Source organism: Onychostoma macrolepis, chromosome 24 (assembly GCF_012432095.1).
Source record: "Onychostoma macrolepis isolate SWU-2019 chromosome 24, ASM1243209v1, whole genome shotgun sequence".
NCBI lineage: Eukaryota > Metazoa > Chordata > Actinopteri > Cypriniformes > Cyprinidae > Onychostoma > Onychostoma macrolepis.
The window spans coordinates 3,593,283-3,606,296 of NC_081178.1; the positions used below are offsets into that span (position 1 = coordinate 3,593,283).

The 13,014-nt window shown below is 39.2% G+C and overlaps 1 long non-coding RNA gene and 1 gene segment (V, D, J or C); one reads left to right on the forward strand and one right to left on the reverse strand.

The window, feature by feature from the left end:
* Window positions 1–1,693: 1,693 nt before the first annotated feature.
* Window positions 1,694–2,942, reverse strand: LOC131533810 (uncharacterized). Its single transcript, XR_009269204.1, has 3 exons — window positions 2,880–2,942; window positions 2,551–2,613; window positions 1,694–1,885 (listed from the first exon to the last, which is right to left on the reverse strand). It is a non-coding gene; the product is annotated as an uncharacterized LOC131533810 (long non-coding RNA).
* A 2,419-nt stretch (window positions 2,943–5,361) lies between these two features.
* LOC131532824 (Ig lambda-3 chain C region-like) lies at window positions 5,362–12,717 on the forward strand. The segment is given in 2 exon segments: window positions 5,362–5,537; window positions 12,249–12,717. Coding segments are annotated over 2 exon segments (525 nt in total).
* Window positions 12,718–13,014: the final 297 nt, after the last annotated feature.

Sequence of the window (13,014 nt, forward strand, 5' to 3'; positions counted from 1 at the left end):
CCTAGCTAGCCACAAGTCTCTCCTGCGCTGGCTCAACTCCTCTGTCTCCTTCCCTTCGCGTTTTCTGACAGTCGGTATCGCATAAAAACTAACTCCGGGGTTCTTATTGCTGCTGTTAAAACAGCCGTGTATTACACAACACACCATCGCGCTGTTTAAAAAAAAAATACAGCGATAATACCGAAGCTGCCTAGCTTGTCAATTGACAGACTGAAAGTTGCCGTGGTTTCTATGTCAACAACATGGCCGCCGCGAACATTGATGACGTAGATCGAATAACAACTATAGATCACATACAGGCAGCGGCAATCACTCAAGCAGACGGCACACGCGTTTCTCAAATACAGAGAAACGCAACAGCAGAGGACCGGCGATTTCCCAAATACGGGTGCAACATACGCCCGAACCAAATGCCAGCGTCGCAAGGATTACCCTCGTGCAACGCAACACAACGCCGAAAGTACGATCGCTGAGTATGAGGTAATACCCTTCTATTTTACCTCCCCCTTTATATACATTCCCATAACTAGGATGCAATAACACACAATTACCTAGGGGGCGTGATCAACCAGATCAAACCCCCCACACTAACTGCATTTCACCACATATGCATGGATCAAGTTTATATGTATATGAGAGTATGTATAGGTGTGTGTGCATGCAGCGAGTTTATATGTATGTGCGTGTGTTGTTGTATATGCATGGATCGAGTTAATATGTATAAGCGAGTGTCTATAGGTGTATGCATGCGTCAAGTTTATATGTATACGCAAGTTATTCACAAGTGTATATGCATTCATTACTAACATAATATTGGTATGGATTTCATATTAATGTGCACGTGTATTTCATATATATATTTATATAGAACATCCAATAGTATACATGTAAATGCGAGTAATTTATAGGTGTATATGCACGTGTTTTATGTATGTATTGATAAGCGAAGTTTGATTGAAATCCTATACGTGGGGCCTCCCACATAGCAATTTTCTCTGTCCCAGCTCCGGCCCACACAATCAGCTTTTGCTTGGCCCACATACCGCAATGACTTACGGTCCTAGTGTGTACCAAGTCTGGATTCCAGACAAGGGCCACACATGGGCCAGAACTGGCCCAAGTCTCAGCCAAGTTAATTACCCATAACTGGCCCTGAATTGGGCCAGTTCTGGCCTATGTGTGGCCCTTGTCTGGAATCCAGACCTGGTACACACTAGGACCGTAAGTCATTGCGGTATGTGGGCCAAGCAAAGCTGATTGTGTGGCCCGGAGCTGGGCCAGAGAAAAATTGCTATGTGGGATCTGAGGTTCTGTATGACCATAGCTGGCCCTGTTCTGGTCCTATACGCTGGATCAGATGGGTTCCACATGTCAGCCTCAACAAAACCATAACCAAGCCACTTGATACACACCCTCCTAGATGAATAGTCACAACAACGACAATATTCTGAACAAATATTTAATCATGTTTAATCAGCAAACCAAGTTGAATGAATCTCACACCTAACATACAGCATTGTCAGTTCACACTTTCACAAAAACTATAAAAACATGCTTATTTGTTTTGCTTGGTCAGTGTGTTCACCCTGTTGGTGTATGGCAGTGTGAATTGGCTTTTAGGTGCTTTGGAATACAAAACAAAAAACAGTAAAATAAATATATATTTGTTTAATGTTCACAATTAACACAAAATTCTTAAATAAGGTAGTTTCTCTATTTTTGCAGTATTCAAGTGTTCATGTCCCTGAATAATATCTGCATGAACCTAAGTCTGAAGAGTACACATAATATCTAGTAGACAGCAATCCTTGTGAGTGAGAAGTCTGGTGTGGAGGCTGGATCTGGAACCGACTTCTGTCCAGGTTATCCGTCTTCACGAACTGCCCTGAAATACAATTCAAACAAACAATGTAGTGTGAGGCTCTTACATTCACAATGCTCATTATTGGCCTCGGTGGTGAAGTGTGCAGAAAATTCTGCTGGACTGAAATTTAGTATTTGGTGAACAGTCTTCAAGAAAGTATCTTTCAGGCTCGCGTGAGGTTTCCACGAGCAACAAAGTCTGCTTGAACAAAAATTTCACTACATTTAAAGTTTAGAAAATAATATACAGACCGTTAAAGTTTGAAGTGAGGTGCATTCACAGTACTGGTTCTGTCTTACTGTTATACATTTTAATTTCAAAGAACTTTTTTATTATCATCTGTGTCTTTTTTTGGAATTATGATTGACCCCTCTGTAGGTTGTTGTGTTTGAAGTGTCCTCAGAGCAGAGTTAAACAAGATGGCCTTGTAGGACATACAGGAACCCAGACAGCAACATAGTGTTAATATTCAAAAAAATATATCAAATAAATATCAAATATTTCCCAGACAGCAACATAGTGTCGGCCCAGATCCGGCCCACATCTGGCCCGCGTGAAATCCATGCGGGCCAGATGTGGGCCAGATCTGGGCCGACACTGCTTGCTGTCTGGGAAATATTTGATATTTATTTGATATATTTTTTTGAATATTCGACAAACTTTTGAATGTTTGAGGTTTTACTTACTAGTCAGATGGTTCATGGTGCTTTGGAGATGTTCTTCGACAGGAGATCTGCTCCGCTCCAGCTCTGCAGCACAGCCATAAGCATGGAAGAATAGGAACAATATGTCACATAGCCAACAAATGTAGTATATAATGTCAGGATTATTAGAAATAAACAAACTACAGCAGAGGTGAAATGCAATAATAATAATAATAATAATAATACAAAACATACAAAAATCTTAAGATACCAGAATTCATATTTTTAGGTTTTACAGATGCATGATGATATAGTTGAAATATACTGTGAAAAATTCATATAAAGTTATTTAATAAGATTTCTCAGATCACCTGTGTTTCCTGTATCTCTGTCAGCAGCTCACATTACAAATTGTTTTGTAACTTCCCCTGTTTTGGGTATTTTTTCTGACGCTCCTGAAATCATAGTACAATTGATCAATATTTGTTTGCAATGAAAGTTCAAAATGTGTTTGAAATAGTTTCAGCCCATTAGTTCATGTAAGTGACGTCACCGATTGACCCCACAGTGCAGACTTTTAGGTCAAATTAATTAGCTTATAGTGACTTCCATTTATCTATTGACAAAGTATCAGCAAAACATTTACAAAACTTTCAAAGCCGCTCATCTACACATAAAAGGTGCTTAAAAGCTCAAACGTTCATTAATAAGAGCTCAAATGTATAAGTTACCTTACCTCTAATTGTTAGCCTCTATAGTTAATGGTTGTGATGCTAACGGTCTTTTTGAAGACACTATGCCACTCCTGTAAAGTAAAGATTCAACAGAAACGTGTCAGTAACATGTAAGAAAGTGTCAGGAACAGTTGTATGTATTATTTGTGTAACTTTAGGGACTAAACTTACCTGAAAGCAGTGAAAACAGCAGAGAGACAGCCTCTCACTACTTGTCAGCTGAGTGAGTTGACGCCCTGTTACCATGGTAACCTCCTCAGCTTCAGTTTAAATGTGATTGGAATGCGCAACGCGCGCGCTCATTGGTCGTCCACACGAACGCGGTTATTTTCAAAACAGCAGCTTTTTCGATGCGGTTTGTTCCGTTCGTCCTCACGCAAGCGCTGCACCAGTTCACTGAAACCGAACATTTTGAAAAAACTCCTGCCAGGGTGAAGATTTAAAAAAAACTCTGGCTGCAGTGTTATCATGTAGACAGCTAAACCGAAGTTTTTGGCTTGTGACGTCAGAGCCTGCGCTGTTATCTCCGCCTACTTGAAACTTTGTCAGGCTTCTGATTGGCCAGCATGGCCTAAAACACATCAAAGTTATGCATTTACATAAATAGTACAAAAGTCAATATCATTTTATTTGACTTTTGTACTATTTATGTAAATGCATAACTTTGATTTCATCATGTATTGTTTAGTAGGCCTACATCAAACTGTAAATTGAATGAGAATATGAAAGCAGTGAATGCAAAACATTGTTTGAAGTCAGTTGCATATAAATAAAACAACAGGATATTCTATTCTATAATATAACATATAATATAATATCATATGAGGCATGAATATAATTTCACATGCAAACACAATTAAACACAATATGAGCTTTATGTTATGCTTTTTAAAAATATATTTTCAAAATGTATTTCAATATATTTAACAGTGTTTCACATATATGTGAATATATTACCTTTCTGTATGGGAAAACATTGGGATTTTAGTCAAAAATATTTGAAATGGATTTTAAATGTGGGTCAAGATCGGCAATACTTATGTGGCCCACATATCTACATTTGACATCTGGCCCATGTCTTGTGTGCCGTCTTAAACCCGGTACCACCTCTGCCAAACCCGGGCCATGTTTGGCCCACATGCTGTATGCCAGTGCCGGATGAATGGCAGATGAATATATGAATATATATAAAACAACAGAATATATTATTCTATAATATACTATATAATATCATATATTATATAATATCATATGAGGCATGAATATAATTTTGCATACAAACACATAATAACACACAACATGAGCTTCATGTTATGCATTTTAAAAATATATTTTCAAAATATATTTAACAGTTTCACATTTATGTGAATATATTACCTTTCTGTATGGGAAAACATTGGCATTTTACTCAAAAATATTTGAAATGGATTTTAAATATGGGTCAAGATCGGCAATACTTGTGTGGCCCACATATCTGCATTTGACATCTGGGCCAAATACTGCATTTGACATCTGGCCCATGTCTTGTGTGCCGCCTTAAACCCGGTACCATCTCTGCCGAACCCGGGCCATGTTTGGCCCACATGCTGTATGCCAGTGCCGGATGAATGCCAACTGTGCCAGATGCATGCCAAGTCTGGGCCAAATTTGTTTGCTGACTGGGTCGTAGCCTTGAGTCAAATTAATCTTGTTAAACTCAGGTTTGTCAGCAGGGGGCACCCGCTCTTTACTCGATCCATCAGTAGTTGAATAACAAGGAAATAGTAGTATGTGATGAGCTTTGTGGTACACGCAACAGATACTCCTTGATTGACCTGTTTTTTTCATCTGTTTTAACAAGCTGATAATTATTACTCTAGTGATACACAACATGTGGCGGAACGCTGAGGGATTAGAGATTTAGCACGACTACGCCACCCTGGGTCTAGCCCAGGGACCTATAAGAAGTAATTTCCTTTTAGGCAACACAGGTCAGCTCACGATAAATTAGCAGGAGACGTGGATATACAAAAGATAGTTATTACAATTTTTAAAAAAATAGAGGGAAGTAGAAGAGTAATCTTTGCGCACAACAGTTCAAATATAACAGACTCAATTCCACATTTCACAAAATACAACGATGGGCGACCTGCTTCATCAAGGATCAAGGTACAGGCGCCGAGGCTTGGCAGCAGGGCATAAGGGCAAAATCGGCCTACACAGCAAAACACCCTTCATTCATACCTGTGACACTCACACGACCACTCGTGAAAAACACCAACAGGAATCCGCCCCCGCCTTAGGCACTCAGCTCCTGTAACAAGCAGACATCAGGTTATACACGTGAAAAGACACAGTCACTCTATCACAGATGGCTTACAATAAGAAGAGTTGCCCACCCACACAGCTGACCCACAAATAAACCGCTACAAAGACTTAAATCCAGCAAAATAACTAATACAAAACAAAAAGACAACAATGTTGCTACTACGACAACACAAAACAAAACTCAGCCAAAGAGAAAAAACATTAACAGACTCACAACACCACAACAACTCAACATAGCACAAACACAGAACAACAACAAAAAGGTAATTGAGCAAAATGAGACCAAACTCACGTTAAACAAACTCACAACAAGCAAACACGTTTCACAATAAAGGTGTCCAATCAATTACAAATCAAAAAAGAAAGGCAAAAATGACAGAAAAATGTTTGTAAACCAAGAAACACGCACACAGAGGCTTCGACAACCACAACGAAAATGAAATTACAAAACAAGTTTAACCAAAACAAAGCAACAGCGTCTCCAGATGATAGTTCCCATGTATCACCAACAACAGGGAAGCTAAATCACACGTAGCGACGCCACTGAATTCCTGCAATGAATTTACAATTTAGACAGATCAGACAGACCCTCAGTGAATACCAAATAATAATAAAAATTATAGCGTTAGTTCTGGCAGGTCACGTCAGTCAAGCTTGCATCAGCTGATCCCCATCTACCTATAGCAATACGACACCTATCTAAGCATCCATATATAAGGTCCCTCAGTTTATCAGCAGTTTTCGCCTTTATTTTATAGTACTAGCAGCACAGATTTAAGCAGCAGAAAATTACGACCTTGGTGCAAACAGAATCATTTCTGCTGCGACACAGCTCCAAGAGAAAATGGTTAATGGTTGTTGTTCAGTTGAAGTTGTCTGCGTCCGAAAACCTTGGCTGCTGACATGCTGCCTTGCTGCATTTCAGCCAGTGACTTGCAGGCAGCGTTTGTTCATGAAGGTCATGAAACTGATATCGAACATGCTTCTGAGGCAGCTTAACGGTTCAATGATATAGAACAAAACAGAACGAGCTGTTGATAACTAAGAAGATATTTAATTACTTCACTGTAAAAAATGATATGATGAAAAAGTCATGACAACTTATGTTTTAAAGTTACTTTAACTCATAAAAATAATTTAAGCAATTTCAACTTTTTTTTTGTAAGTTATGCTAGATTCAACTTGATTTTTTAAGTCAGTTTAATGTTATTGAAATTCAAGGAGACCAATTTAATTCAGTGAACTTAACATTTTAAGTTCTAACTTACTCCAACTTAAAAGTTTGCTCGACTTATTTTTGTGCACTGTAAAACCCGACAAGTTAGGTTAACTCAAACTGTTTGAGTAAACTTATTGCCTTAAACCATTTAAGTTTTTAAAACTAACAATTATGAGTGCTCTGAACTTATTTCAGTTGAGTTCACTAAAATAAGATATACATTGCAATTAAGTGATTAATTGAGTAATAATTGAGCATTAGTGATGAACACTTGCAGTTAACAAACATAATCACTGAAGAAAAAGAAACACAAGAACAACTAACTTTAGTCACAGCTTTAGATGAAATCAACTGAAATAAAATACATTAAATCTCAAGATCTGAGTAAACAACCCCACAAACAGCATCACCAGCTCCACTTATTAATAACCAGACTGACTTTATTTCTGTCAGACATCTACAGAAGATCTTATTGAGAATTAATAAGATGTTGAATAATATTGAGAATTAACTAATGTTTAGATGTTGATTTATTGTTTCATTTGAAGTAACCATGTTAGAGATCAGTGTCTGCTTTAGTTGGGCTCTTGACCCTTGACTTCTGTTTTATTTATTTTTTTCCCTCCTCTTTTTCTCTGGCTGTTATAACCATGTGTTCCTCAAACATATTTGTTACAACTCAAAAGCCCAGAGAAAATGATCAGTAGTTGGTTGTTATATGTTTATAATGACAACCATCTGTTAGCGAACTGATCTCATTGTGTGTCTAATCTCTGATTAAATGGATGTTGTATTGACTATAGTAAAAGTGATTCTAAGAGCCAGTGGTTCCGTGATAGTCAATTAATAGAAAGGACTTTCCAAACAGTTTGTCCACAAAAAGTTTTAATCTATGGTAGCAATTAGGCTCACACAGACATCAAGAATCAGCTTATGAACCTCAACAATGGTGACCATTATGAAACAAGAAAAAAAAGAAAATTCATGCTACAATGCATGCTGGGTACTAGCATAGTACAAAACTCATCCATGGATCCCAGCATGCATTGCTGCATGATTTATTTATTTTTTTATATGGTCACCATTGTTGAGGTTCACAAGTGATTACTTTTTTTTTTTAACTTGACATGATTAGTTGAAACAACTAATACTGAAAAGTCCAATCAACTTACAGAGAGCAGTTCAGTGCCAGTCAGGATTTTACAAAGTGAGTTGAAATGACTTGTATTTGTAATTTGTTTATACTTAAAAATTTAAGGCAGCTACAAAACTTAAGTTTTTAAGTTGAAATAGGTGGAAATTTTTACAGTGTACTGATTTCTCGCTAGAAATAACTTCAGACACCATCTTTAATTTGCTCAACCACACAGGATTGTGGGTATCAAGGCAGCGAAGGATACATCTATTCTGCCTTTAAATATCGACCAAATGGAGGTATCTCAGGAGGCAGGAAGTAAGGCTAGCATTAGATTCGATGTGTCAAGATGCCTTCCTTCCTCAAAATCTGTCTTCCAAAGGCAGCATTTTCCAGTTTCAGATGCAGCCGTCATTTCAGCGTTGATTCTGCTCCCGTATCAGACGCGCTCGTTCTGTCTAGTCGTATTGGAAACATGCTTGTTCTTGAGTTCTTGGTTGTATTGGGAACATGCTTGTTCTTAGTTATAGCTGTATTGTCAGGAACACGCTTGTCCCAGAGCTATCTGGTTGTTATTGGAACATGCTTGTTCTAAAAGCCGTAGTCGTATTGGGAAAATGCTTGTTATTAAGCTACCTGGTCGTTATTGGGAACATGCTCGTTCATAAGTTATAGCTGTATTATTGGGAACATGCTTGTTCCAGAGCAATCGGCTCGTTATTTAGAACATGCTTGTTCTTAAAGCTGTAGTTGAATTGGAAACATGTTTTTCTTAAGCCTATCTGGTGTTATCGAGAACGTGTTGGTTAAGCTTTTAAGGTATTGGCAACATATTCATTAGGTCAAAGTCTCTTTAAGACAAGTCATGTCACTCGGTGGCCATCTTTGAAACGCCTCTCGGGCATCCAAGTGCAGCTCCTATCTCTTTGAATGAGGAAACATCAGATTCTCCAAAACTGTTCACTAAGCTTACGATTAAAATTTCATATTTTAAATCACCAAAGAAATCTGACAACAACTGTATCTAAATGTTGTTTCTTTTGCTCAAATAGCGTTATAAAAAGCTTATTTTTCAGGCTATATCAGCGAGTGCGCATGCGCAGTCCTGAGTACACGTCTCAGAAGGCTGACTGTTTCTATAGCAACCGGGACTTGTAACAGCAGTTGCAGTGACGCTCTGACTTTACTGATTGGCTCTTTCATTCAGAAGGCGGGGCTTCCTGCGGTTGAGCGGCCATATTGAGCGTTGCATTTTTTCCCCATTCAAAACTATACGAGTGACACGCCTTGGGTATTCTATAGTCTTTGATTAGGTCATCTGTTGAATGCAACATACTTGTTGCTACAGGTTATGTGGGTTTAGCCAAAATATTTGTTTTGGTCATTGGTTAAGGAAACATCTTTGTTGAGCTTCAAAGGGAGATGTAACATAGCCACATATTTATAGCCAAAAATATATAGGGGTCGTTCTATGGAAATGTAAATTTTTCTGTCCCTAGCCTTAGAAATATTACACTTAAAAACACTTGGTTACAATATATATATATATATTTTTAAATATATTTTAAAATGAAACAATGGAACAATATTTGAACAATTACACCTTGAGCCATCAATGTGGCAATATTTGTTTTGAATTAATTATAAAGAATTCCAAGCACCACAAAACTGCTCTTCCCCACAGCCATGTACAGAGGGAAAGTGCTTTATTTTGAGGTCAAAAACAGGTTTTTCTTCCATTTAAAATAAAATAATGTATACATAACTATCAAATAAATGACATAAAAAAAACAAAATGCGACATAAATATTATAGAAAAATATATTAAATATTATATTAAATTATAATATACTGTATATTATATTAAAAAATAAAATATTATATAATATTATTAAAAGATTATAAAAGATTTTTAAAAATCATTAGGCTGTCATTTATGTGTATTCATGAAGTCAAAAGGTAATCTAATAATGTGGTCTAAATTTAAATGTTAAAAAAAGAAATACATTTTAAGACATCTTGCCATACCAGGCTATTCAAACCAAATGTATTTACTCAGTATTAGGATATGACTACTTGTTTTTTATTACAGCTCGTGATAATTAATACATTACAAAAACATTATATAAAATTAGGCTAAAAGAAAGTCATCCCACTCCTCTACGTCTACTTCTGTCATCGCTTGGATTACAGCGTCACACGCCTTCTTTTTGAATGTGATTTTTCTCCAATGAGGGGGCGGAACATTTGGCAAATTACGCTACAGCACTTATTGGCTATTAACTGCGAGCAGACAGAGTGTCAATCAATGCACTGGAGAATACGGCGAACATAAATAAAGAAACAAAGTTGCTTGTCAGATTTCCCTAACAAGCAACCATATTTTTTTAAATAAGCCCAAAAAAACGCAACCCGCGACCAGGGATTTTTTCCCGCGACTTTACAAAAAAAGAAGTCCAAAGTCGCGGACTCTCTCTGACGCTCTCGCTCTGTTCTATGCGTGCATGGGCACGTTCTTCAGGGAGAAATGCCCATATAAGGAGTTCCACATTCCTCGTTTACGTCATGAAACTTGTACAACCCCCAACTTAGTTTACAATTTTATGGACAAAATGAGCTCATTTCAAATTTGATGCCTGCTACTGGTCTCAAAATAGTTGGTACGGGGGCATGTTTACCATGGTGTAGCATCTCCTCTTCTTTTAAAAACAGTTTGAAGACGTCTGGGCATCGAGGTTATGAGTTTCTGGAGTTTTGGTGTTGGAATTTGGTCACATTCTTGCCTGATATAGGTTTCCAGCTGCTGAAGAGTTTGTGGTCGTCTTTGACGTATTTTTCATTTAATGATGCGCCAAATGTTCTCTATAGGTGAAAGATCTGGACTGCAGGCAGGCCAATTCAGCACCTGGACTCTTCTATTACGAAGCCATGCTGTTGTAATAGCTGCAGTATGTGGTTTTGCATTGTCCTGCTGAAATACACAAGGCCTTCCCTGAAATAGACGTCTGGAGGGGAGCATATGCTGCTCTCAAACCTTTACATGCCTTTCAGCATTCATAGTGCCTTCCAAAATAGGCAAGCTGCCCATACCGTATGCACTTATGCACCCCCATACCACCAGAGATGCTGGATTTTGAACTGAACGCTGATAACACGCTGGAAGGTCTCCCTCCTATTTAGCCCGGAGGACACGGCTTCCGTGATTTCCAACAATGTCAAATTTGGACTCGTCTGACCATAGAACACTTTAAAACAGTCCATTTTAAATGAGCATTGGCCCACAGGACACAACAGCGCTTCTTTACCATGTTCACATATGGCTTCCTTTTTGCATGATAGAGCTTTAGTTGGCACGGCGGATTGTGTTTACCGACAGTGGTTTCTGGAAGTATTCCTGGGCCCATTTAGTAATGTCAATGACAGAATCATGCCGATGAGTGATGCAGTGTCGTCTGAGGGCCCGAAGGCCATGGGCATCCAACAAAGGTCTTCGGCCTTGTCCCTTACGCACATCTGCTTGTGGCGAGTCGTGCACCTAGAGTTCACAGTACGTCAAATACAGGTGAGCTGCGCATCCATTCAGCTGATCTGAAAAATAGCACAGATCGCTTAACGGAGAGTGGAACTCTGAAGTGCTCAGAGTGTTCTGCGAGATATATCTGTGCTAAACTTATACATAGCCTCCAACGCACACACTGGCGAGTAAAATCTGAGCATTTATTAGCCAGTTTATAAGCCAGCTAATATTAGACATCATTTAGTCGCCCAGAGTGAAGATTTAGTCACATGTGCGAGTGATTTACTGGCAATGTGCTAGCACGTTTGTATTTCTTCTTTGCTGCTCTAAATAGTGATCACTTGTGGCAACACAGCACAACTTCCTGTGTTTGCATTCTGAGCAGCGAAGAAGATTTCCGATTTGCAGCGTTAAGCAAAGCTAGCGGGCATAACTTGGTCTCGTTTAAGAAAATGGTATCGGATCGGCACATGGGTTCAAGTACTCGCCAATACCGATGTCAGAATTTTTTGTGGTATCGGTGGAATTTCCAATACTGTTATCGGAATCGGAACAACCCTACTTGCAACCTTGTAACACTTTGGGTGACTGTTTGGGTGAGCTTAAACAGCTCTCTCAACTCAGAGTGTGGAAGTACACCACCAACCCCCGTATATGCACCTCCCCCCACTCCATACTGGAAGCCTTGAACCGACGGAACTGAATAACTACGGTCCCTAGTGCTACGGAATATGAATGAAAGCAGTGATGTGGTAAAGATGAAGTGATTCTGATTTTGTCTGCATTATCACGTCTGCTGCAGTGAAGATTGTAGCTGCAGATATGAAGAAGTGAGTTTTGTGTGTGTTTGTGTGTTTCAGCTGGTCCCGCAGTGAAGCCCTCCGTGTCTCTGCTGCCTCCCTCTTCTCTGCAGATCTCTGGAGACTCAGCCGCACTGCTCTGCCTGCTCAGCTCTTACTCTCCACAGGGGGCGCAGGTGAGCTGGACGCTGGACGGGTCAGAGGTCACCGAGGGGGTTCAGACCAGCGCAGAGAGCGAGCGGGACGGACGCTACAGCCGCAGCAGCGTCCTGAGCCTCAGCAAAGCACGCTGGGAAGACGCAGAGCGCTTCGTCTGCAGAGTAACACATGACGGAGCTGCTCAAGAGACCTCGTTCCTCAAGAGCTCCGAGTGCTGATGTTTCTCCAGTGAAGAGCAGCAGGATTCACAGCAGTCACGTGATTTACAGCTCAATACTCAAGCAGTCTTTCAATCTGCTGCCATTGCTGTTCATTCAATAAAGCTTCTGAACGCCTTACATTTGTGTTCGACTGCATCATTGATCAGTGTGTCCTTCCTTCACTAAAGTTTCAGCTGCTGTTGATGGATTGTAATAGTTGAGAACAGCTGCGTTTAGCAGTAAATGTGAAATGAAGCTCTTGGGGTTTGAACATGGTCTCTGGAGACGGAGCTGCTCTATTCTGAGACCATCAGAATCACTAAACACTGTTTGATTGGTTTAACGCTCTGAACTGGAACAGATTCAGTTTTACTTCTGTTCATGGAGTGATGAGACAGTTATGAAGTTTGGCTGGTAGTTTTATAAGATTCATGC